At 35.0% G+C, this 26806-nt stretch overlaps 1 protein-coding gene across 3 annotated transcripts in view; it reads right to left on the reverse strand.

Annotated features, from left to right (window-relative positions):
• The window catches only part of EPC2 (enhancer of polycomb homolog 2), a 187624-nt gene that overhangs the window by 32803 nt on the left and 128015 nt on the right, over positions 1-26806 (reverse strand). For 2 of the 3 annotated variants that reach the window (XM_069066727.1, XM_069066729.1), the window contains exons 4-7: positions 14477-14683; positions 9442-9590; positions 7843-7975; positions 3861-4052 (exon numbers count right to left, since the gene is read on the reverse strand). In XM_069066727.1, the coding sequence (XP_068922828.1) occupies positions 3861-4052; positions 7843-7975; positions 9442-9590; positions 14477-14683 (681 nt within the window). The remainder of the gene's footprint in view (positions 1-3860; positions 4053-7842; positions 7976-9441; positions 9591-14476; positions 14684-26806) is intronic. The other variant, XM_069066728.1, reaches the window with a different exon arrangement.

Here is a 26806-nt window from a genome sequence, read left to right on the forward strand (position 1 = left end):
TGGTAGCTCCTTCACAGCAGGTTCTATTTCCTTTTCTGAAATTGCATTATTTAAGATCTCTCTTCAGTGTTCTTAGTTTGCATGATTTATATTTGTGGACATAACCCTCTATTTCTCTTGTATTCTCAGTTTTGTTGTCGTATATTCTGCTTCTAAGTCTTTATTCTCATGCTTGTCTTATGATTTCACCTTGTTCAGGTTTTATTTTGTTGATTTGATTGTTTTTCTGCCCTCTTTTTTTAAAATCAGATTAATCAGGTTTATCAATTTGGTCAGTCTTTTTTAAAGAACTACATTTTAATTTTATTGTCTTTTTTGGCTTCAATTGATTTCTCCTCTCATTTTCAAGATTTCTGCTTTTATAGTTATTTTGGGTTTATTTCTTGGGCTTCTCATTTTTTTTGAAATGTGTAACTGATTCATTAATGTGGCTTTTTCTATTTTGCTTATGCATTTTTTTATAAAGCAACTGGGGTTAAGCAACTTGCTCAAGGCCAGTTATTTTGTGTGGGTGCCAAGTATCTGAGGCCAGAACCGATCCTGGGTCTCCCAACGCCAGGGCCGGCGCTCTTACTCATCACTGCACCACCTCGCCGCCCCTGCTTATGTATTTTTTAGGCATATAATTTTCTTCTCTGAACTACTTTGGATTTTGGAGTATCTTAGATCTACTATAATTCTTAATAGTGAAGTCTGTAACTTTGTGTTACTCATCTCTTTTGCCTTAGTTCCCAAATTGGTGCTTTGGGTCAGGGCCTGGCTCTGCCCCACTAACTGTATTTTTGGGTGTTAGTGGTAGGCCCTCCTTTGTTTAATCTGGGTTAATATACTGACTTCCACTTCTTTGCGGTTCTAGAGTACTATATTTTTAAGAGTTTTCCATAGTGCCTCAGGACACAGAGGCTAAGGACCTTGGGGTTCCTCGATGTCATTCCCAGCCCCTTTCAAGGTCCCTGTCATGATGGACAGAGGCCCTCCCCTCTGCCTCCAGAAAGAAAGGGGGATACAGGATTTTCTGACCATTCTCTGTTGCTGGGGGAAACTATCATCTTGTCTGCCTGCTCTGGTGTTGGCTTTTCAAGCAGCTCCTTTTCCTATCTCCTGTGGGTTCTTGGTGAAATTTTATGAAGTTCTAGGGAGGAAGATGTCTGTTATTATAGTTGCTGATTATATTTCTTGATCTTTATTTGGTCAGGTGGAATTTTTAGGTTTTTGATGGGGGTATATATGTGGAAACTAGGCTAGTAACTGTCTCAGCCATAAGTTCTTAAGTTTCATTCTCAGTTATTTTATAAGAGGAATTCTTGGTCAGGTACAGGTTACACTACATGACTACTAAGGTACCTTCCAATTCTGAGATTCTATGATTTGAAGAGTTAGAAAGGAAAGGTTTCTCATGTAAATGAGGTCACTATGGGTTGTTAGGAAAGCAGTGTGTGTGTGTGTGTGTGTGTGTGTGTGTCTTACTGCATGTGGTAGCTCTTGAAGTGGAAAGATACTAAGAAGGTTAGTCTTTGTATTTCCCTGGTTCACGATTGTAGAAGTATTGGCCCTTCTTTTTCTGGGCCAGTAATCTAGGAGTCTATAAAAAAGTAAGAGTTTAGGGGGAACTGGCCAGTCTTGACATGCCAGAAAACATATATTTATATGAAACTTCCTATTAATGGTGTACCAAGGGTAAGCTTACTTAAGAAACTTAAGCCTCAAACAAGTGGTATATGCATAAACCACAAGGCCATTTCTGAGCCCAACTGGCTCTACAAATGCTTCCTTCTTTTTTCCCCCCACAGACCCAGGGATTTAAATTGAATATTCCTCGTTTCATAAATTTCAATTGGTATTTTTGGTCAGGGTCTCTCTATACCTTGGCCACTTTGGAAAAGAGTGAAGTTTCATAGCTTTTCTCCTACTTGTCTATTCTTGAAGCATGCACACTGACATTCGGAGGTTTCTAATTATTTTAAATTTCACCTCTACTAACAAATGAAGAGACAGAAGATGGGGAAACAGATAAAAGCAAAAAAGAAAAGGTTAAATGGGTGAAATGTGGGGCAGGAGGGGGCTGAGGCAGTAAAATTTGGTGAACAAATGTCCTTAAGCAAAATATCCATACCTTTTTATCATTTTAAAGGGTACGGTCACAACCACTTCTCCAGTTTTCCCAAACTTATAAAGGCTAATTTTCATTTGTCCTCATATATTAGCCCTTCTAGCATCTTAATAAAATGTTCATTATATTTCTCTGATGTAAAATTAAAACTATTAGAACGAATGGTTCTAGACTGGACATTCTTTTAGTTGATTACTCAAGAATACTGGTGAGCCTCTATTTTCTCATCCATAAAATGAAGGAGTTGGACTAGAATGCCTCTGAGGTCCATTCCAGTTTTAGATCTATCATCGTATGAACAAAGAATGACAGAAAAGGCCAAGACCACCCAAGTTTATTTTCTGGTTCTTGAAAAGTTACATTTAAACCAGTATTTCATAAATTAAGTTATTTTAAATATGATAGAATAATTACTTTAAAAAACTGACTAATATAGTTATAAAACAAAAATTTATTTGGTAATGTAAAGAATCATTTTTTAAAATTTTATGTTCTGAAGCATTTTTTTAACCTCAAAGAATCTTTAAATTAAAATATCAAGATCATTATCTGTGTCAAAATCTGGTAGGCAAATTTAATTTTAGTCAAAAATTCATTCTCTATTATATTGGGAAGATGCCACAGTCATTAACCTTGGCCTTTCAAAAACATCACAGTATGACTTCATTACATAGAATCTCTCACCATTTTTTTCTTTTTTTAAAGCAATTGGGGTTAAGTAACTTGTCCAACGTTACATGGCCAGTTATTTTGTGTGGGTGTTAAGTATGTGAGGCCGGAACCGATCCCGGGGCCTCCCGACTCCGGGGCCGGCGCTCTTACTGCGCCACCTAGCCGTCCCATCTCACCACTTTCTACAGGTATTCCTATGAAGTTTTCCAGCAAAATTCTAAAACTCTTGATTAATCAGGTAACAGAGTAGTCATAGCCCTAGAGCATGGATATTCAACATGCTCACTACATGTGGTCCCATTAGACAAAAACCTGTAATAAAATGATCTTCCTTGCCACAGTTTATTAGCAGGGAATGAGGAAGCAGAGAAATAGTTATCCATGTGTTAAATTTAGTATCCTCTAGTTCTGGATTATTGGGTAAGGACTTTACTTCATTTTGTTAAGACTCCTTTACATTTCTAAGTCTAACACGTGACTTAACAAGATCTCCCAATAATTCCTGCCTCTTCTGTCTTATATCAACTGGAAAAGGTAAATATGGTGAGTTAAAAATAACAAGATCCTCAAGCATTAAAATCTTTTTAAATATTATTTCATTATTTCATGAACAAAAAATTAACTACTCAAAAACTGTAAATAAGTTATCCTTCACCACTGTTAATGTGCATATTTTTTTTTAAGTGAGACTATTTGAAAGTGGGAAAAGGTGAAATTAAGCATAAATGGAGCCCACACATGTGAGCAGTGAAATTAATGCAAGGAAGAGGAACTTTTAACTAATTTAGTAGATACATCTTTATAATATATTAATTTTTAAAGTATACTTTTTGAAATAGCACTTTTTACAATGAATAAAACCATCAAAACTTTTAGTGAATGAATTTTACAATCGTACATTATGTTTGAAAATTATACAGTAAACAAAGGAATTATTTTCTATAAATGCTTCTTTTATCCAAGAATTTGAATAACAATTTTTGACTAAGTCAGAGGTTTTCTATTTGTGCCAACTATAAATTACAATAATGTTGACATCAGTGACTAGATCTTTTAAAATAAAGTGTAAATTAAGTACCTGTGGGAATTCATCCTCATCTGAGCTGTGGAAGTCATACTGTTTAATATCACTCTTATTGATCACAGGTAATGTCTCAGTAGTGGGCTGCTGAGGAGTTATCAAAGTCTCTGCTTTTGGCTTCTTTGGGTACTTCTTCTTTTGACGAACAACATCAGGAGCCTCTTCTTTTAAAGACGAATGATGAGGGTGCTGTTTGTTATAATTTTGCCCAAGATGAAAGGGAAAATGAAAATATTTTATAATTCAAAGAACCTAAGCTGCTCTATGAAAACCAAAAGTTTTATTTAGAAGTTATTTTATTTATTGTTTTGAATATGGACATGCCAGGAATCATTCTACTGTCATCTACTTCAACGTATTTTATTTCCCATTAGCTACAATAAAAGTCAATCAAGGGACTTGAATTTATGTTTTATTGATAACAAACTAAAATTAATAGTGTGACTTTGGGGATTATTCAAATGTTTACAATCCAAATACTGCAAAGATTTTTGTATTGTATTATCTTTTTTTTTTCTTTCATTATGGTAGATTGGCAATAATGATAAATTTTAGTTCATATTATAAATAAATAATTAGTTCAATTCAACTTATGAATCATTTGTATGCCTGTTTAGTAATTCAATTTATTTGGGAGCAATTTTTTTTTAAATAAGGTTGACTAATTCCCATGAAAATAGAGTTTCATTATTTTAAAATATATTAATATTCTTAATCATCTTCAAATACAAATATACAAATCTTAAGCTGATGATGAAGTTATATACATGGAAAGGTAACAGATATTATAACTGCTTTATAACCAAAGATATTTAATATTATGAAAATCAACTTGGTAAGATATAATTAGAATGAGAAGCAACAACAGAATAAGATAAAAACAATTTCTAAGAAACTACCTATATATAAAGGTCTGAAACGTGACAAACGTTAATATACTTTCAAGTAATTAAATTTTATGTGAGAGGCATAATCACAAATGTGCTGTATAAGAAAGTTGGAAATAATTACCATCAGCTATATCAACCTAAACAATAAAAATGCTGATTACAAATGAAGGAATATATACATACTTGCAAGATTCAGCACACTTTAACTCTACACTGATTCAGGTTTATATTCTTACAAAAAGAACATGAAGAGTTTAATTGTCAACACAAAAAAAAATTAGTACTGATGGTAGTTTCTGAGTTAAGAAATTAAACTTTTAAGTGCCCCTTTCAGATTTACAGAAAGATGTGGACAACTATTGCAAATGATAGGCAAGCATTGTATGACAGGCTATCAGTCAATAACCAATAAATATTTATGAAGTACCTACTACGTTCTAGGCCCTATTAGAAGTGGTGCCTTAATTGAGGTAGTACCCATATATTAATGAGATCATACTTCTAGCAAAGTGACTGCTCTCATTACCCTAGGGTAACTATTAAGCCAGGCTAGTTGGACTATGAAGACTGCCGATTTATTGCACTACCTGCACTAATGCTAATCCAAAAAACAATTCTGTTGCACTGGCAAATGTTCTCTATTTATAGATAATTTAGAAGTCATTCTGCTTGGAGACAAGGAAATGCACTATATGAGCTCTACATTAGATCTGTTCGTTTATGATGCCATGATAATCAGTAAAATATTTTATTCTTAGTAGTGAAATAAATTAAAGACTGCTAGTCTTCCTTCACTGACAGAAAAAGCAAAAGAAGAAATTTAATGATTAAAAGACTTTCAAATGACAATTTTTAAAATTCCAAAATTATATTACCAAAAATTATAAATTTTCCTATAATTTACTTTCTGTAAAAGAACTCTTAGTGACATACCCTACTTTTAAAAAAGGGTTAAAGCATCTTCCTAAGGTTTATACAAATCTTGAGTACAAGTGAAAATTGAGTTAGAAGAAGAAAGCATCTCTAAAAGATAGGTATGAACTAAAGATGAAAGACTGTATGAGTGTGAGTGTGTGTGTGTGTGTGTGTGTGTGTGTGATATCTACATTTTACCTTAACATTCTTCCTTGATAAAAATAAAGTTAAAGTTCTATTGGACTGGAATATTTTGCTTCTACTCTTCAATCTGAAGAAAAATATTCTAAGGTAAGAACAAGGTTTTATGCCCTATAGTAGAACTATAACATGAAAAGTAGTAGCAATAATCAACACTCTTGGCTCAAATGGATACGTAATACAAAGAGAAACAGCATGGCATGGTTAATAGTAGTTAAGTGACATGGGTTTTAATTCCAGCTTGGGACAAGTCACTTTAACTTTTCTAAGCTTCAGTACTTAGTCATCTGTTAGATGAGAGTACTGAACCAGAATTAGTTATAAGAAAATTTCTAGTACTAAGAACTATATTATCTAAATTTATAGCTGCCCCCCCCCTTTTTTTTTAGTAGGCAGCATCTAAAACTCAGGTTCAATAAAGTCAAAATCTCCATCAATTTATGACTTGTGAACTGATTTCTCAATAAGTACAGTTGAATCATCACTGACCAGGGATGAGAAGGGATTTAAGATTCAAAAATCCCTACCAAGATTAGAGTTCTATGATCATATACATTTTTATTTGTTAACTAAAACACCTTTCCCCCACCTACCCCATACACCTTGATCTTTTTCTTCTTGCTCTCATGAGGGAAGAGTATTCCTGCTTAAGGCTGTAGCTGTCCTTTAGCTTTCAAAGAGCTTAATAACCTGGCCTCCTCCTACCTTTTCAGTCTTTATACCCCTTATGCCTTCCACATGCTCTGACATCCTCAGACATTGGAACTCTTGCTTTTTCTCACCAAAGACATTCCAAAGACTGAGCATTTTTATCCACTGGATATCCCTACCCCATGACTCTCTATCTCATTTCCACCTTCGGATTTCCCTGGCTTCCTTTCAAGTCCCAGCTAAAAGCTCTTCTCCAATAAACCTTTTCTTATTATCCTTAATCAGAGTAACTTCCTAGTGTTGATTATCTCCAATTTATCTTGTAGACAGTTGTTTGCACATTGTTTCTCCTCCATTTAGAATTTAATGGCAAGGACTGTCTTTTGCTTTTCATTTTAATCTGTGTTTACCATAAAGCCTGGTATGTAGAAGGTACTTAATAAATGCTCCTTATCTTGAACTGGCTTTATTGTTTCCTCATACACTTTAGAAATGCAGCCAGGACAAATGAGGGTTGACTATATAACAGCCTTTCTAAAATAGATAAGTATTTTAAACAAGTAAATATTGTATTCAACTAGTTTAAAAACAATCAGTTCCTAGGGTTTTGGTAGAACCAAAGAATGAAGCTAATCTGAATTCCAAACATTCTTCAGATCCTGAAATGTGTCAGTAATTCAATTTCTGAAACCCTAATATCATTTGTATAGTCAAGTTTTTCCTGTGTAGCTAGCTGAAGTATTTTATGTATTTGAGTAAATATTGTGTTGGGTTTTTTTCTAAAGCTCCCTAAAATAAGAGTCAGTCAATCAATCAACAAGTATTTATCAAGTACCTAATATGCACTGTGCTAAGTGAATATAAGTAACAAGGAATGAAATGAATTCATAACCAAATCTTAATGCACTTTTGACACACATCTAAGTAAGCAATGAATAAATATAACCATAGAAACTTAGTGTGGAAAAAAGAACTTTAAAATTCAATTAGTCCAATCTTTGTTTTACCAAATGAGAAAACTGAGGTACAGAGAGGTTAAGTAAGTGACTTACCTAAAGTCATAAAGCCTAAACAGAAAATAAATAGTGATAGTAACAAAAAATAGTCTACCTGGAAAAAAATTTTAAATTCTGATGTTCATCTTTTATAATCTGCCACTATTAACAAAGGTTAATGATTATAAACACATTACAGTTACTTAAAAGGATACATTAAAAATAATGTATTTTTTGATTTATACTTACAGACTTAAGTACTGAAATCAACACTTACTTGACTCTGGTCAAATTAATCAGATGTAATTCTCTTCAAAAGTTATTTACCTTAGTTTTACATTCTTGGACTTTGTGATGATTTCCATTATGAAGAGCTGCTGGAGTGGCATATATTTCTTTTTCTGGTCTATTAATTTTCACTTCATTAAGGATTTCACCACCATAGTCTCCCAAATGATATCTTTAAAATATGATGAAAAAAAACAAACAATGCTATATATTATATACAAACATGAGCACAATGGAACCTCAGTTGGCCAGAAACCAACCAAATTTATCAAGAACATTTTCTTTGTATTGCTTTTTTTTTTTTTCCTGCTTTTTCAAGGGGGGGAGTGGAGGGCAATTGGAGTTAAGTGATTTGCCCAAGGTCACATGGCTAGTTGTGTGTGTGTGTGTGTGTGTGTGTGTGTGTGTGTGTGTGTGTGTGTTAAGTATATGAGGCCAAATTTGAATTCAGGTCCTCCTGACTGCAGGACTGGTGTTCTATTCACTGTTCCACCTAGCCACTCCTTTATATCCTATTTTTAGAGGAAAAAAAATAACCTTATATTGGAGGCTTAGTTAAAAATCTTAATTGTATGATTGATATACATGCAGTCAACTTCTAAACTTTCTACATTTTTTATGGGAAAGTGATGTTCAGAATGTTCCCCTGAGGTACTGAGATCATCACTTATTAAGCATCAATTAAGAAGAACACAGTTTCATAAGTCTTTTCTGCTTAATCAACTGTAAAATGAAACTAATATATGACTTAATTCTTCTTAAATTCTGGCTGAGTTTTTATTTTATGTATACCGACCATACTATAAAAATATTGTATAACATCGCTAAAAAAGTACACTTCAAGTTTAGTTTATTTTAATCTGTATGAAAACAAAGACCCCAAAATTCAAATCTTTTAAAAAATATATAATATTTAATTATTTTTAATAGTATTTATACTTATTAGAGAGTTACTCTAATGTTACACCACAACATACAGGTGACCTTGGTTCATGAAATCTATGCCAGTAGAATACAAACTTTGACAGGTTTTACTATGATAAGAAAGATCAGAAAATGGATGTTAATGGGCTATATGCCAGTTTTCTAAGGACCAGTCTAGCTAATTTTGGAAAAGCTCAAATATCAGGGATTTGAGTAAAGGCTCATGGAGTGACTGAATATCAATTTTCTATGGACCAGGTAACTTAGCTAATTTTAGAAAAGCTCATGATCACAGTGATTAATTTCACAGCTATAGTAATTCTTAAAGACGATATATACTAAGTTATAGAGGAATTTCATTAGTATTCATAATGACAAAAATGTGTCAAAATGCTAGAAAATACTAAAGTAATAAAGTCCTATTCCAACTTCTTATTATTATGGCATAGGGTGAACCATACATTCCTGAAAGCTTTCACAAGGTCTGATATGACTTACCTAACTGGAAAGGCATAGTTAAGTTTAAAAAAGCTTACAACCAGAATAGTAGCCATGACTTATAAACACAGCTTATTAAAGAATAGTTTGAGGCCTACATCTATAGAGGATATACAAATACCAATGAAATCACAAACTCTTGATGCATTGAAGAAGTGATTTTTAAAAACTCTCATGACACAAATGCTCATTGGTATAAAATATTATTAGTGTTACCTTTTTTCAACAACTTCTAATGTTAAGTGCAATAATTCCCGCTTTGTTTTCTCTCTTCTCTTAATCATTTCCAAAATAGTTATGGCTCTGCTAAATTCTCGTCTTAATTTCAACATCTTTTCATATGAGGCTTCATCATTTTTGCGATTCTATTGAAAAATGACAATTTTAAGATTATAATTGACAACAAAATGTTTTTCAGTCTTACACAGACAATAACCACAATGAGTCTAAATTATTACCAATATTATTAGTACTACTGAAGACTCACTGAAAGACCTCTGTGAATAAAGTCAATAAATCAAACAATGTTGCATAATTTTAATAAAGCACGTAAAGCCCAAATATCTAAAAATAACCAAAAATTAAATATTTCCTCTCGCTGTAATTTGGGACAAAAGAAAGGTAAATAAAAAAGTAAAAAGTGAATAAGCTTTACCCAAATAATACTAAGAAAGGAAAGTTAAACATTAAATGTTTATTAGTATCTTAATTAATGCTATGAATTTGAACTAATGGGATTAGGTTAATGATTGACAATGATATAACGATAGTAAAAAATTTTGAATTTCAGATTCTTTTGTAATAAACAATTCATTTTCAAGTATTTGTAGGAGTTCAAAACTACTGTTAAAAATATTTATAGGCATTGGTGTCTACAATGGTCCAAATACAGGCCACTCACTGCCCCTAAATTTGGCTTCAACAAAAAAGCCTAAATTTCAACTTACAATCACATTTTTAATACCCTTGAAAGAAAACTTGTCGCTTTAAGCAAAACCCCAAGAGCTAGGATTAGAACTATGGTATACTTTCGTAATTTTTCTAATATTGTGAATGTCTTTTAGTTTCCCTTAGTCTCTTCCATGATACATTTCAAATAGAATAGATAAGTTTAAAGATGATATACTACAGTGATAATGGAAAGAAAATTGTAATGCCTAAACTGATCAGGAAAAAAGTGATAATAAAGAGGAATAAAGTATCTTTATTTGAATTGAAAGGTTTAAAATAAAAATTTCACAATAATTATTTTAAACATGGTAAGGGAATTATTTTTTGCCTTTTTTTTTTTGCTATACACCTATATATTATTTTCCTCTCAAAGAAGTCTTTTTTTAGGAGTATGCTCTACATTCAGGAACAACCTATTAAAAAAAAAAAAACCCAACATGGTCATTAGCACTATATGCTGATGAAAAAATAATCAATTGTGCTAGATCTAAAAGTTCTGCTCATCCATTCATCTACTTTGTATAAAACTCTATGTTAGTTCTCTGAAGTTCCACTGCAAAATTATCATATCAGCAAAGATGAGAAAAAAGGAAAATTTGTTTAAGAGGATGTGAAAAGATAAACACAGTAATGCATTGTTGGTGGATTGTGAACTGGTCCAGCCATTTTGGAAAGCAATTTGAAACCATGCTCCAAAACTCACTAAAATGTGTATAGTCTTAGACTTATCAAGACCAGTATTATGTCTACGCCCCAAACATAGATTTTTATGGACAAAAACCTATATATATGAAAACATAGTGACTCTTTTGTTATATCAAAGACCAAGAAGAAAGGAAGTGCCTGTCAATTAGGTAATGGTTGGAGAAAATTATGATATATGAATGTAACAGAATAGTATTATGCATTAAAAATAAATGGTTTAAGATAAACCTGGGAGGACATCTATGAACTGATGAAGAAGTAAATGAGCAGTCCAGGAAAACAATTTATACAGTAACAACATTGTAATGAAAAATAACTTTGAAAGAATTAAGACTTCTGATCAATGCAATGACCAATTATGATCCCAGAGGATAGATCCATGAAGTATGTAACCCAATTTCCAGACAGGTATCAGTCAGGTAAGAAGCACTTATCAAGCACCATAGAAAGGCAAATGACATTCCTTGCTTTCAATGGCCTCACAAGCTAATGGAGGAAATAACATTACAAATAAGTACAAACAAGATAAATAATAGAATAAATTGGGATACTTGGAGAAGGAAAGCATTAAGATTAAGGAGGAAGAGGAAAGATTATAACAGAAGGCAGAATTTTATCTGAGACTTGAAGGAAGTCAAGGAAGCAAGGAGGTAGAGATGAATGGGGAGAGTATTCCAGGTATGGAAGACAGCCAATAAAAAATTCCTGGGGTCTGGAGATGGAGAAATAGCAAGGAAAAAAAATGTCCCTGGATTGTATAGGATGTTGAGGGAATAAAAGTTCAGTAAGACTGGAAAGGTAAGAGAGGGCTTTGAATGCCAAATAGAGAGTTTTTTTATTTTATCCTGTAGGTGGCAAAAAGCCCCTGAAAGTTTACTAAATAGGGAGGGGTCGGGGGGAGTGAAGAAGAGCTGAAATGATCAGATCTGTGCTTTAGAAAGATTGATTTGACAACTGAGTGGAGAATGGTGTAACAGCAACCACACTAGCACACTCAGGATAGTTGCTAGGATAGGTTCTTAGATCTCCTTTACTAGGAAAGATAGCTGTTTAAGGGTTCAACAATCTTTTTTTAATTACATTCACTAATTCAAGGGAAAAGTCAGCACCCTGAACTTCAGAGAAAATACAAAGAATATACAAGCAGAGAAATAAAGACCAACAGACAGGGCTCTGACTGCCTGAATCAACTATACACTCTACATACATCCCTGGATTGAGAGATCCTTTACATCTGAGCAGTCCAGGAGTTCTGAACATACAGCCTCTCAGAATCTTGACCAGGGAATCACAAGATCCCCCCCAAAGCAAAACACCAACTCAGAGTATGTATACACTTCTCAGAGCTAGAAGGAATGACAACAGTTGTTGTACCTCAGTGACTAAGTAGATACTAGCAAAAAGTGTGAAAGCCTTCCTAAAAGTAAGCCTCCCCTAAGCAAGTCTCCCTTAATGGGTTCCACCTAGAGGCCCATTAATCAGTGGGGAAGATCTTAAATTCCATTAACATTACAAATAGACAGGAGGAGAGACTAGTTGCAGAGAGACCGAACAGCAGACTATTGCAATAGCCCAAGTGAGGTAATGAGGGTCTACACCATCATAGTGGCAGCATCAGAGAGAAGGGACAATATGAGAGATGGTAAGATGATAAAATTGCCAGGCATTGGCAACAGATTATAAATAAAGGTGAGAGAGAATAAAGAGTCAAGGATGACACCTAGGCTAAGAACTTGGGTGACTAGGTTACTGCCCTCAACAATAGTGGGGAAGTTTGGAAGGAGAAGGGTTTGACAGAAAAGATGAGTTCAGTTTTGGACATGTTGAATTTAAGATGTCTACAGGACAACCAATTTGTGGTGTGTAATAGGCATCTGGAGTTGGGAGTCTGAGGGTTAGGACAGAAGTTGGGGCTAGAAAGATAGTTTTGTGAATTATCAACACAGAGATGACAACTGAATCTATGGGAGCTAGTGAAATAGCATAAAGTGAGAAAAGAAGGATTCTCGCATTTAACTGGTATGACCTGGACAAAGATCCGGCAAAGGAAAACTGAGAAAGAGTGATCAGACTGATAGGACTAGGATAGAAGATTAATGAACCTAAGCTGAAGAATGAGACATATATATTTTAGGCATGGCAATTATGTGTATTTCCCTGCTTGTTTGGTACAATGACTATGTTTTTCTACAAGAGAATAAAGAGTTTCAGGAAAAAAAATCTATCAATCTACAAGTGAAGGCCACCACTTAATAAGTAAAATATGATACTTGCTGTATCTTCTGAAAAAACTTAATAAAAACATATCAAGCAATAATTTAAACCAAATTTTTGAACACAAAATTTCAAAAAATCCAAACAAATATATTAGCTTTTTTTTTTTTTGAAACCCAAGAGACTTCTTTCTCCCTGTAGATCCCTGTGTTCTAGGTCAATGCTAGACCCTAACTTCCAGGAATTACTAAAAAGGCATTAATAATCACTTTAAAAAAACAAAGAAAATAAACACTATTATCATCATCAAAACAAACATGCAGTGTTTACAGTATATTCAGGGCACTGCACTTCACGAAGATAATATGAATTAAAACAGGAATAAAAGAGGGGTCTTGTTCTGGAAGAGCTGACAATCTAGTTGATAAGGCAAGGATACTTACAGAAAAAAAATAACACAGGGCAGCTTATACTTAGTGACAAACCCATGCTAAAATGAAGGGGTAATTACTGTGAGTTGGCTATCTGGAAATGGCTCATAGAGAAAGGAAGTATGAGATGGGTTCCATCTTCAATAATAGCTAACATTTATATAGTACTCACTACATGCCAGGTACTGTGCTAAGCACTTTACAAATATTATCTCATTTAATACTCTCAACAACTCTGGGAGATAGGTGCTATTATCATTCCCATTTTAGAGTTAAGGAAACTGACTCAGACAGAGGTTAAATGGTTTGTGCAGGCTTATAGAGTAAGTACCTGAGGCTGGATCAGAACTCAGATCTTCTTGACCCCAAACTCAGCACTCTATCAGCCTCTTCGGGCTGTCTTTAACTTTTAACATTTCATTTATAAATTTTCCAAACTATGGATTGTGGTAGAGGATGGGTCTGTGTATTTAATGCTTATAAGAGTATGAAAATTGTGGCTAGTGGCATTTTTTACTAAATCTTTGAAATCAATCATTCCCCCTTATACCTCTAAACCAAAAGAAAGGTGAAAAGTCTTTCCAAATCAATTCACAGCTCCAAACCTATTCCTCTTCTTGAAACTGAGAATGTTGTTCATCTCTGATCAACTGACATGGAGAAGTGATTTATATTTGTGTAATCCAGATAAGGAATAAAGTTCATATAAGACCTCCAACAAGTGGTTAATGTAAAGTACAAGCTAAAAATGAGACACCTTTACTCAAGAACTACTGAAAAACAGAATTTCAAATAAAGCTGTTAAATTGTTCTCCTTTAAGAGTATTAAATTCTATCACTCTAAATTATGTTCAAATTATTCAAAACCATTTACATTATTAGCAATAGAAAAACTAATTTTCTCTCAAACACCATTATTCTAAACACACTTAAACCCAATTACAAATTACCTTTCGAGTCTGCATTTTCTCTGTTCTTCTCCGGAAAGCAACATAGGGGTCATTGTTGGTGGAACCATCTCTTTTTTCTTGTTTTATCTGAGGAATGAGGGACGGCCCCCTGCAGTTTTTACGTTTCCTCACCCAGTAGTCATATACAGCCTTAATAAGGTAATCATCCTCATTTAGCAGCAGTTTTGCTTCTTGGAGTGTTACAAGCTAAATGAAAAATATAAAATGCCATCAGTGACAATATTTGAAAAAGAAAAAGAAAAATGCTAACAGGATTAAACATTTATACTTTCACTTAGACTGAACAGTTAAACTACAACAATTAAAATGACACATTAAAACTCAATAAGGTTTTAATATTAATTGATAATATAAAATTAACATTTAATATTAATAAAGTTTTAATATTATGATAGCTCTTTTCACACCACTTAAGAGACTTTGTCAAAGGTTTTAAAAAAATTTGTTTTGAATCTATTATTCTATCCCTAAACAAGACAAACTAACATGGCAACAAAAGCGCTAAATTTGCTTTTTCCCCTTTCAAAAAAACAAACAAACAAACCTGATGAAATAAAGGATAATCTGAGTACATATTACATGATTACTTGTGGTATTCAGTTTTTAAGTTTCCTATTTTCTTTAACTGCTTTATTAAAGTACACTGGATTTTATGATCACAAGCATGGACTTGTAAGTGGCTCTGACAATTCTTTTGCACAGCATCATTAATCAATCATAGGTGGTGCTTTCTGATTTTTCTGCTTTCTTGAGGAAATTTGACATAGATTTCATGAGGTCAGATGCCAACAGATCACAGGATAAGATGAATAAATATTCCTTTACAAATTATTTACGGACAACTTGTAAGGAATTGTCTAGACATACAAATCTCATTACATAGAGAATAGCTGAAAAATAAAGTAGGAACCATTACTTTTATACTAGAATATATTAACTGTATAGGTATTAAGACCTTGGTATCACATAAATTTTTTTCAAAAAATGGATAATAATAAGATGTCAAGTAGTTAATTTTCTCAGGTTTGCTTGCTAAATAGGTTACCTATAGCTATGCACATTAGTAGAGGATAACAATGGCACAAATTGTGTGTAATAACTTTATCATTCATACTTAACTTGGACATACTCGTTTTAAGTAAATATTTATTAAGCATTAAATTTACTAAGTAAATATTAGTCTGACCTGGGAAATCACAGTATACATAAACAAAATATGAAACCACATTGCCATGATATCACTTAGGAAATCTAGCAAATTTATGTAGATTTCTATCTTTTCTTCCTGCTTTTAACTTCATCACTTCTAATCTGACCTCTTCTCTAACACACAGATTTCCCAGGGCAAGAAAAAGAAGTAGGTAAATTAGTTGAAAATATTTTACTTTAACTCAAAGAGGAAGAAGCAGAAAAGGGAATAGAAAGGGTAACCCACAGGATATTAATATCAACACTGTTAGAGTTTTGACAATTTTAAGAACTCAAAAAAAAAAAAAGATTTCTCACCTAGAAAGAGTAATATATGTGCAGAAACTAACACAATTCATTTCTCTGGTCATCAATTTTGAGCATTTTTTAATGAAGGGTTTAACTTCAAATATAAAAATAAACATATTTCCTACTATTTTGATGGGCAAAATGTTTTATGTCTGACTAAATGGGCTCCCCTCACACTCTAAAAAAGTATTTTCCAGTAACTACACGAATGAATGTCAGTTTTCCTGGAAAATTCATGAGACTCATAGCTGGTAGTTCTATATTTCTGTGGGGAGTATTTAAAGACCAAGTTGAGGGAAGGTTTTATATACTTGTTATTTTATTTTGTGCTCCTGTAGCTATCTATAAGAAATGGAGGTGTCTTTTTCGTTTAGAAATAAATTTTATACTATTTGGCAAAATATAAATCTAGTTGTCTCTGATTCCATGTGTGTACAGGCATGTATATGTGTATGCGTGTGCGCACATACACACCCCTCTTGAGAAGTAGCTTTAGGAACAAATAAAGAGGCTTGTATTTATACCAATTTTAAATACAGAAGAACCAGCCATTTAACTTCAAAATCTATTATATTTTTGTGATATCAGTTTATACAGAAACTCACTATGTAAAATTAGTAACAATAACTTAAAATACAAATCTATGAATATTCAAAATATGAATATGCACTTCAAATTCCTGCTCTGATAGCTGAGACTACAGAGGACTACTAGAAGTACACATTAATAAGCAAATAAAAATGGAGAAATAACTAAGAGACTCATTTAATTCTAAGAGTTTAATTTTATATTTCTAACTATATATTTTAGGATATTTTCAAACAATTTGTAGACGTGTTAGGTATTTAATACAGTAATAATAACAAAACTTAAATTACAAGCAAATTATGGGCTGCATAAGTGTCATTCAGTCAATAAACAATAATAAATATTTTACCAGGAACTATGCTAAGTAGTGGGGACACAAAGAAAGGCAAATGACACTCTTCAGTCTTGAGGAGCTCACAACCCAACAGGGGAGACAACATGCAAACAACTATGTACAAAAAGATATATACAGGAGAAATAGGAAATAACACAGGAAAGGGACTACAATTAAGAGAGATGAGAAAAGGCTTCCTGCAGAAGGTGAAGTTTTAGCTGGCACTTAAAGGAAGGCAGGGAAACAAGGAAACTGAAATGATGAAGGAAAGCATTACCAACTTGGGGACTTTCAGATAAAATGTTTGGAGTCAAGAAATGAAGTTTCTTGTGGGAGGAACAGCAAGGAAGTCAGTATCTCTGCATCAAAGAATATGTGGTGTACAAGGTATAAGACTGGAAAGGTATTAACTATAAATATAAATTGCTGGTGCCAATTTAATGAAAGAGTTGAAACTGTAACAAGATTGTGTTTTGTTTTTAATTCCTAACAAAGCTAGCAGATCTTACATGTGACTAGAAATAGTTTTGTTCCTGCAATCATAAACAACTTCTGACAAACATGGTCAATTTTTTCATAATTTTTTTTTTAAGTAAAACAGATTTCCTTAGTGGAACAGAGAGAAGATCAGAATGGAAGAAAAGAAAGAAAAACTATACTGACTCGACATTAAGTTATCAGGAACCTGTGCTATAAGGAACTGTATAATATGGGTAGATATCTAGAACTCTTCTTTAGTAGTAAGCTGTGTATATCTGAAAAAAACTTAAAAAAATAAACCTAACACTGTCCCAAATTCAATCTAGTCTCCCATTTATACTTGGAATGAGATTATGAACTTAGAACAAGTCAAAATACAAATGAAATCATTATTCCATCTACCATTATGCAACATGCATCTTTTGAAATTTCAAGATCTGACTTTCTTCTTAGACCCAAACAAAGAAAGACCAAGATCCTGTGATCAACAGTCCTGGGAATATCAAGGCCCTGCCCATACCTCTGGCCCAACTTTAGACCCAACCCCTCAAGCCATCATCATTAAAGAGGGCAACCCTTGTGAAAAGGTAATTTAACATCCTCACAACCACCACTATAACTCACTGATCAACTTCAAATAATAGGCTAGGCAAGCCCAAGAACTGTGAGTACAGTAGAACTCAATACTCACAGTACTACTTTTTGGTAGGCCATCATGTAAGGGAGCAATGAATGTGGAGAGATAACCTGGCCACAATCTTTCCAGAAGTCATAAATACTGAAGATTTAGAAAATAAAATTCTCACAACCAAAATCCTTAGAATTGTCAAATAGATCAATGTCAGCAAAGAATATGGTTTTGTCAACTGAAAATGGCACTAAAGATAAATTAACAATTGCTATACACCCAAAGATGCCAAGGTTTTTCCATATGACTTGAAGCAAAAAACCTCTCTCAAGTACTACAAGAGATCTTTAGGAGCAAGAACTGTCTTGCTTTCCTATTTGTATCTCCAGAACTATACATGATAAGCACTTAATAAATGCTTTTTTCATTCACTCATTCATTCTTTTCTGAAGAATAGGAACTAATCTGAGAATTGTTCTATCATGGAGTCATTAGAAAATAAGTTTTTATTCATCTCTTTTTTCCTTAGATATGTAATTTCCAATAAAATTTTTGTTGTTGGTTGGTCATGTCCAACTCTTTGCGATCCCATTTGGGATTTTCTTGACAAAGATAATGGCATGGTTTGCTATTTCCTTCTCCAGCTCATTTTACAGATTGAGGAAACTGAGGTAAACAGTGGTTAAGTGACTTGCCCAGGGTAAAACAGACAGTAAGTGTCTATGGCCAGATTTGAATTTAGGAAGATGGATTTTCCTGACTCTAGACCCAGAACTCTATCCACTGTGCCACTTTTAGCTGGCCCCAGAAAACTATATGCAACAGGCTATTGTTGTTCAGTCATCTCCAACTCTTTGTGACCTCTTTTGGGGTCTTCTTAGTAAAGATACTAGTTCCAGCTCATTTTACAGATGAGGAAACTGAGGTAAACAGTGGTTAAGTGACTTGCCCAGGATCACACTAGCTAGTAAGTGTCTGAAGCTGGATTTGAGCTCAGGTCTTCCTGACTCCAGGCCTGGTGCTCTATCCACTGTGCCACCTAGCTGTCCGATAAAATCACAAATATTCAAGAGAATAATTGAAAATTCTATTAGATTAAGTCAAATAAAAGGAGTAGACTTCATTACAGTTCTATATTCTTTGCTCTCACTTGCTTTCAATCTCTTACTGTCTACTGGTTCCTTCCCTACTCCCTACAAATATGCCCATGTCTCCCCTATCCTAAAAACCAAAAACCAAACCCTCATTTGATCCCTCTATCCATGCTATCATCCTACATCTCTGCCCTTTCTACCTAAACTCCTTGGGAAGACCATCTACAACAGGTGGCTCCACTTACTCTCTTCTCAACTCCCTACAATCTGGTTTCTAACATCATCATTCAATCAAAACTGCTCTCTCCAAAGTTATCAATGCTCTCCTAATTGTCAAATCCAACGGCCTTTCCTCAATCCTCATTCTTCTTGCCTCTCTGCAGCCTCTGACACTGTTGATCACCCTCTTCTTTCTAGGTTTTCAAGACACCACTCTCTCCTGGTTCTCATTCTATTTATATGATCTGCTCTTTCTGAATCTTCTTTGTTGGATCCAGGTCACACCCCACTAACCATGGGTATCCCTACATGGTCCTGTCCTGAGCCCTCATCTCTTCTCACTTTATACTATTTCATCTGGTAACCTTATCAGCTCCCATGAATGATTACCACCTCCAAGCTAATGATTCTCAAATATACTTCTCCATTGCTAACTTCTCTCCTGATCACTCATCTAGCATCTCCAATTAATTGTCTTTCAAACATTGTGAACTGGATGTCTAGTAGATAGACATCTTAAACACATGTCCAAATTGGAACTTGTTATATTTCCCCATAAACTCCTGACCCCTCCAAACTTCCCTATTACTGCTGATGTACCCCCCCCCCAGTCCCCCAGGCTCACAACTTAGGGTATCATCCTCAACCTCTTATTCTCTCTCTTAAAACTACCAACACCACCACCCTCCTGGTCAATCTGTTGCCAAGGCTTGTCAAATCTTCCTTTGCAACATCTCTTCAGTATATGTCCTTCTCTCCTCTGATATTACCAAAATGCTGGTATAGGCCCTTATTACCTCAGGCCTAGAATAATGGAATAGCCTGAAGGTTAGTCTCTCTGTCACAAGTTTCTCTCCACTCCATTCCATTCTACACTGAGTAACCAAAGTGATTTTCATGAAGCACCAATCCAGCCACATCATCCCCATGCTCCACTCCAGTGAACCTCTAGGATCAAATACAAAAAAACCTCTGTTTGGTGTTCAAATACCTTCATAACCCAGCACCTTCACTCTACCTTTCTAATCTTCTTATACCTTACACTTCACTACAAATTCCTTAGTCCAGTGACAACAACCTGCTGTTCCATAAACAACATAATTCATCTCTTTCCTCTGGACATTTTCTCTAGCTGTCACCAAGCTTGGAAGGCTCTCTCTTCTCTTCTCTGCCTCCTAGCTTCCTTCAAGTCTCAGCTAAAATTCTATCTTCTACAGGAAACCTTTCCAAGTCTCTCTTAATCCTAATCCTTTCCACCTGTTAATTATTTCGTATTTATCCTGTATATTGTTTGTTTGTATGTATTTGTTTCTTGTTTCCCCTATTAAACTGTGAGCTCCTCAAGGGTAAAAACTATCTTTTGCCTTTCTTTTTATATCAAGAGCACAATGCTTTACACACAGTAGGTGCTTAATGATCTGACTGATCAAAACTTTTAATTTACCTCTTCATGTAATCATTGGTAATGCAGTAATTCATTAAATATTTATTAAGTGTTTACTATATGCAGGACACTGTGCTAACCACTGAAGATACAAATAAAAATGCAAAGACAGTCCCTGATCTTAAGGAGCTTACAGTCTAATGATCAAGAAGAGCTGGCATGAATTGAAAAGAAGATGGGTCAATTATGTAGTATTATGTAATAGAATAAGAAATAGAAATGACCACAAATGCTACAGCTATGGATATTTAAAGAACCAGATGAAGGCCTCCAATGTATCTGATATATGGAAGATTTCTGGATAGCAAATTCTTCAGGATAAGATAGTAATGGATGCCTGTGATCTATCAACATCTGATGGAAAAGGAAAGCACAGAGAAATCAAAACTATGTAAATCTTACAGGTAAGTAGGAAGCTGAATAAGTAACACAAGTTTGGAATAAACACATCTGTTAAGCAAGGGTTCTTAACCTTTTTTGTATCATGAAGTCTGGTGAAACTTATGGACCCCCTTCTCAAAATAGTGCTTCTAAAAGTATTAAAAAAAATGCAAAGAAGACCAATTATATAGAAATATAGTTAGCAAATTAAAAAAAAAATTCATGGACACTAGGGCAAGAACCCCTGCTCTAAAATCAGACTTCATGGACTTAAGTCTAGTCACTCTCATTACCTATAGGTCCCTTTGATTCCCTGTTCCTCAATTTCTTTATTTGTAAAATAAATGTTAAAAGATATCTTGTATAATGTCACTTCTCCCTTAGATTATTCCAATAACTTCCTAACAGGTCCCTCTGCCTCAAGCTTCTCACCACTCTAATCTATGCTACCACTGCTGAAGTAATTTTCCTTATGTGATTATGTTAGACTCAATCAATTCCAGTGATTTTTTATTACCTCTGGAATAAAATATCAAACTTCTCTATCTTTTAAAACTTTCATATAACCTAGAGCCAATGTATCTTTCTAGCCTCATTGGATGTTAATCCTTCTTCCATGTTCTGCATTCTAGACAAACTGGCCTTCTCTCTGGACCTCACACACCATTCTCCATCTCCTCCATCCCCATTACAGAAATGCAATCCTCCTTACCTTCCATCTTTTAAGGAGGTGGTTCAAACAACATCTTCTGCATGAAACCTTTGATGATCTCTCCAACTGCTAGTGCCTTCCCTTTCAAACTACCTTGTATAACTTTCCCAGGTTCCTGATGCCATGGTCCTCTTCGAGAACGAAGGACAAACAACAACAACAACAACCTTGTATGACTACTTTCCGTGTATTTATTATCTTTCTCGTTAGAATGTAAGTTTCTCCTAAGCAGGGACGGAGCTCCTTGTTTTACACGTGTGTATCCCCAGCATGTGGCACGCTGCCTTGCACAGAGTGGGCACTTTGAGAATGCTTGATGTTGTTGTTCCACAAGGTTGTTGACCACAGGGTGATGTCTTGACTGGCTCATGAATTGGACTTAAGTGAGGCAGAGCTGCACAAAGTCATCAACCTCAACCTCTCCCCCAGAGTCACTGAAGTCCAGTGGCAAGACAAAAGTCAGGACAACTGGTAATGGCCAGGGATGCAATGGATGACCTTGGCATCTCTGATGTCTGACCGAGCTCTGAGTTCTCCACAGTCCCTGCTTCAGTCACCTTTCTGGCTAGAGGAACAAACTCACCCATTCTACTGGAGAAAGTCTTCTTATGCTTGTGGCAGACATCCCTCTAACTCACCAATGGGCTTGAGGTCTGCTGGTTACCCTCAATCTGGTTTAGCCCATCTACTGAGATGATTTTACTGAAGTGGGGCCACTGCACAAGCTACAGCTTCTTAGAGCCACAGGTGAGAGGATACAGAAGGTGGATGAGTGGTCCTGAAAATGGTTCAGCAATCCCCCATGCCCAAGGTGCTAGTCTTAATGGTTAATGGATATGCTGGATTAAATAAGATTCAGTGTTTTACCAACGATACACAATATTCCATAATATTTTAGTTTAATATGCTCAAGATAAAATCTATGTGGTAAGGAAAAATGAGGTACCAAAGGATTTGCTCCTCAAAGATAAAATTCCCTCTTTTAGGAAGCTCACCAGCAATTTTTACACCTCTTCTTTGAGGTTTATGCCTCATCTCATAGAAATGAACCATAAAAGATTAAAGATATGAACAGACTTGGTACAAACTATATATTCTACAAGAAACAGTTTCCCCTTAGAGCCTTTCTCTCCAGTTTACTTCTATGTATTCTGCATTTATCTTTTAACTACATGTTGTCTCCCTCATTAAAATATTAGCTTCCTGAGGACAGAAGGTTGCTTTTTCTTCTTCTTTGCTTTGTGTAAAACTCATCCTCACTTAAATCCAATTCGTGCATAAATCAAGACATCACTCAGAGGTGTCACTGGTCCTCTTTGAAAATGAAGGACGAACAACAAACAACCAACAAGCGCTTAGCACAAAACCTCAGCACAGTTCCTGGCACACATCAAGAGTTTAATAAATGTTTATTAATTAAAATGCAAGCCATTAACAAGCATTTAAAAATGCTCTAAATAAAAAGAAATGCAAATTAACATAACTTAGCTTCCACCTAATACTATCAGATCAGCAAAGATGACAAAAAAAAAATTGGAAGAGAGGCTGTGGAACAACACATTTACATTCTGGAAAACAATTTGGAATTCTACTGAAATAAAAAACCTCACAATTTTTTAAATAAAGGGATAATACTACAAGACATATGTTTGGGCCATTCCTCAGTTGATATGTGGCCAAAGGATAAGAACAAATAGTTCCAAAAGAGGGACTGCAAACTATATGAAAGAATGTTCCAAATCACAAACCCTGAAATTGCACCTCATATCCAACAAATTGGTAATGATGACAAAAAAAATGAAGACATTGGAGGGGTTGGGGAAAGACAGGCACACTAAGATACTATGGGATGAACTGTAGATTAATGCAACCATTCTGGAAAGCAATTTGGAATTATGCTAAGTAAATGACAAAAATGTCATACGTACCTTTTGACCAAGAGACTATACTTCTAAGCTTTTACTCCAAAAAATTCAATAACAAAAAGAATGGCCTTGTATACAACAAAACACTTACAGTAGCACTTTTTATGATAACAAAGAACTAGAAACAAGGTAGATGTCAATCAACTGGAGAATGGCTAGACTAATTCAGATATGCAATGATGTATCATTGTTGTTCAGTCATGTACAACTCTATGTGACCTCATGGAGTTTGTCCATGGGGTTGGTTTGGGATTGTTTTGTTTGTTTTTAAGCAAAGACACTGGAGTGGTTTGCCATCTCCTTCTCCATTGTGTTCCCATTTTACAGATAAGAAATTGAGGCAAATAGGAGTCAAATGACTTGCCCAGGGTCACACAGTTAATAAATTTTCTGAGGCTGGATTTGAACTCAGTGATCTTCCTATCTCTAGGCCCAGTGCTCTATCGACTGCACCATCTAGCTACCCCAATGGTCTATTACTGTGCTATGAAAAGATGATGAAAGGAGGAATATTGAAAAGCAGAGAAAGACATATGAACTGAAGCGAATTAAAGTAGAACAAAAAAAAAAACAATTTGCTTTACTTAAACATTTTTTTTGGAGGGGTGAAGGCAGGGCAATTGGGGTTAAGTGATTTGCCCAAGGTCACATGGCTAGTAAGTATGTCAAGTGTCTGAGGCCACATTTGAACTCAGGTCCTTCTGATTCCAGGGCCGGTGCTCTATCACTGTACCACTTAGCCACCCATTTACTTCAACATTTTAAATAGAAAAACAAAACAAAACATAAAAATGCTGCAAAATTATAAGGACTATCTTGAACCCAAAGAACCATCTCGGTAGAAGCACGAACTTGTTGTAAGCTCCCGCTCCAATGACTTCCAATACACATAAAAAATGATTCTAAACAAACTTTAGAGCTACAGAACCCACAAAGAGACAGAGAGAAACAAATCTCCAGCTGAAAGCAGGCAGACAATAAGAATCTATTCCACTGAGCTGGGAGCTGAGAGCAGCTCCCTGTGAGCCACTCAGTTCTAGTCCCAGGGCAGTCCCAAAACAATAGCAGCCAGAGCAAACTTCAGGAGAGTGAATCACCAGAAGCTGTGGTGGTTTCCAGACTTCTCAAGCCATAAATGCCAAAGACAAAGTAAATGGTCAGTGTGGAACTCTGTGGGAATGGGGGGAGGGGGGACGGAAGAGTTCGGTCCAGCCCTTGCCCCTGGGGTGAGGAGGCTGTTGTGCTGTGGCTGCCTCAGGAGCTACTGGTGTGCAGATTGTAGGGGGAACAAGCAACCATTCAGAAAGCAATCGCTTTTGCTTTAACCTGCGCAGATCTGGATCGTGGTCTTGGGTGGTGGTCCTGGGGTGTGTGGCCAGTGAGCCAGAGCTTGTGGGGGCTGTGGAGAGGGCACCCTCCTCATAGCTCCAGCAGCTGTGAAAGTCCCAGTGATTTGGGTCACAGGTCTCTGCAATCTGGAAGCAGAGCTCTACCATGTCAAAGAACTCAAAAGTCAAGTAATTGGGTTGCAAGATGAGCAAGCAGAAGAAGCACAAACAGACCAGAGCATCCTTTTTGGGGGACAAAATAGATCAAGGCATGGAGTGGGAGGAAGACAGCAAAGTCAGAACTCCTGCATCAAAAGCCTCCAAGAAAAATATGAACTGGTTACAGGCCATGTAGAAACTCAAGAAGGATTTTGAAAATCAAGTAAGAGAAGTGGAGGAAAAATTGGGAAGAGAAATGAGAATTATGCACGAAAATCAAGAAAAGCAAGTTAATAGCTACAGGAGACCCAAAAGTACACTAGAAAATAAAATAACACCTTAAAAAATAGACTAACTCTAACTCAAATGGCAAAAGAGGCCCAAAAACCTAGTGAGGATAAGAATGCCTAATGTGCCAGACAGAAAAGGAATTTCAAAAACTCACTGAAGAGAATAATTCCTTCAAAATTATATTGGAAGCTAATGACTTTATGAGAAATCAAGATACTATAAAACAGATCCAAACAAATGAAAAAAAAAGAAGGCAATGTAAAATATCTCATTGGGAAAACCACTGACCTGGAAAACAGATTCAGGAGAGATAATTTAAAAATTATTGGACTACCTGAAAGCCATGATCAAAAAAAAAAAGAGCTCAGACACCATCTTTCAAGAAATTATCAAGAAAAATTGTCCTGATATTCTAGAACCAGAGGGCAAAAAAGAAATTGAAAGAATTCACCAATCGCCTCTTGAAAAAAATCCCCAATAGAAAACTCCTAGGAATATTAAAGCCAAATTCCAGAGTTTCCAGGTCAAGGAGAAAATACTGCATGCAGTCAGGAAGAAACAATTTTGAGTATTGTGGAAACACAAGCAGGATAACACAAGACCTAGCAGCTTCTACAATAAAGGATCGAAGGGCTTGGAATATGATATTCTGGAGGTCAAAGGAGCCAGGACTAAAACCAAGAATCACCTACCCAGCAAAACTGAGTATAATGCTACAGGGGAAAATATGGTCATTCAATGAATTATATTGAATCAATGAAATATAGGATTTTCAAGCATTCTTGATGAAAAAAACAGAGCTGAACAGAAAATTTGACTTTCAAATACAAGAAGCAAGTGAAGCATAAGAAGGTAAACAGGAAAAAAGAAATCATAAGGAACTTATTAAAGTTGAACTATTTACATTCCTACATGGAAAAACGGTAATTGTAACTCATAAGACTTTCCTCAGAATGAGGATAGTTGCATGGAATATAAATATATATGTATACATACATATATGTAGGTATAGGAGGGTATATATGCATATAAATATATGTGTTAGTGTTGGCATGTGTATATTCATGTATACATAAGACAGAGGGCACAGGATGAGTTTAACATGAAGGGAGGCTATCTAAAAAATAAAATTAAGAGGTGAGAGAGGAATTTATTGGGAGAAGGAGAAAGGGAGAGATAGATTAGGGTAAATTATCTCATATAAAAGAGGTAAGAGAAAACTGTTACAA

This window comes from Petaurus breviceps, unplaced genomic scaffold (genome assembly GCF_028583685.1).
Source record: "Petaurus breviceps papuanus isolate PSGF00001 unplaced genomic scaffold, PetGlider_PUasm1.0 90723, whole genome shotgun sequence".
Classification (NCBI taxonomy): Eukaryota; Metazoa; Chordata; class Mammalia; order Diprotodontia; family Petauridae; genus Petaurus; species Petaurus breviceps.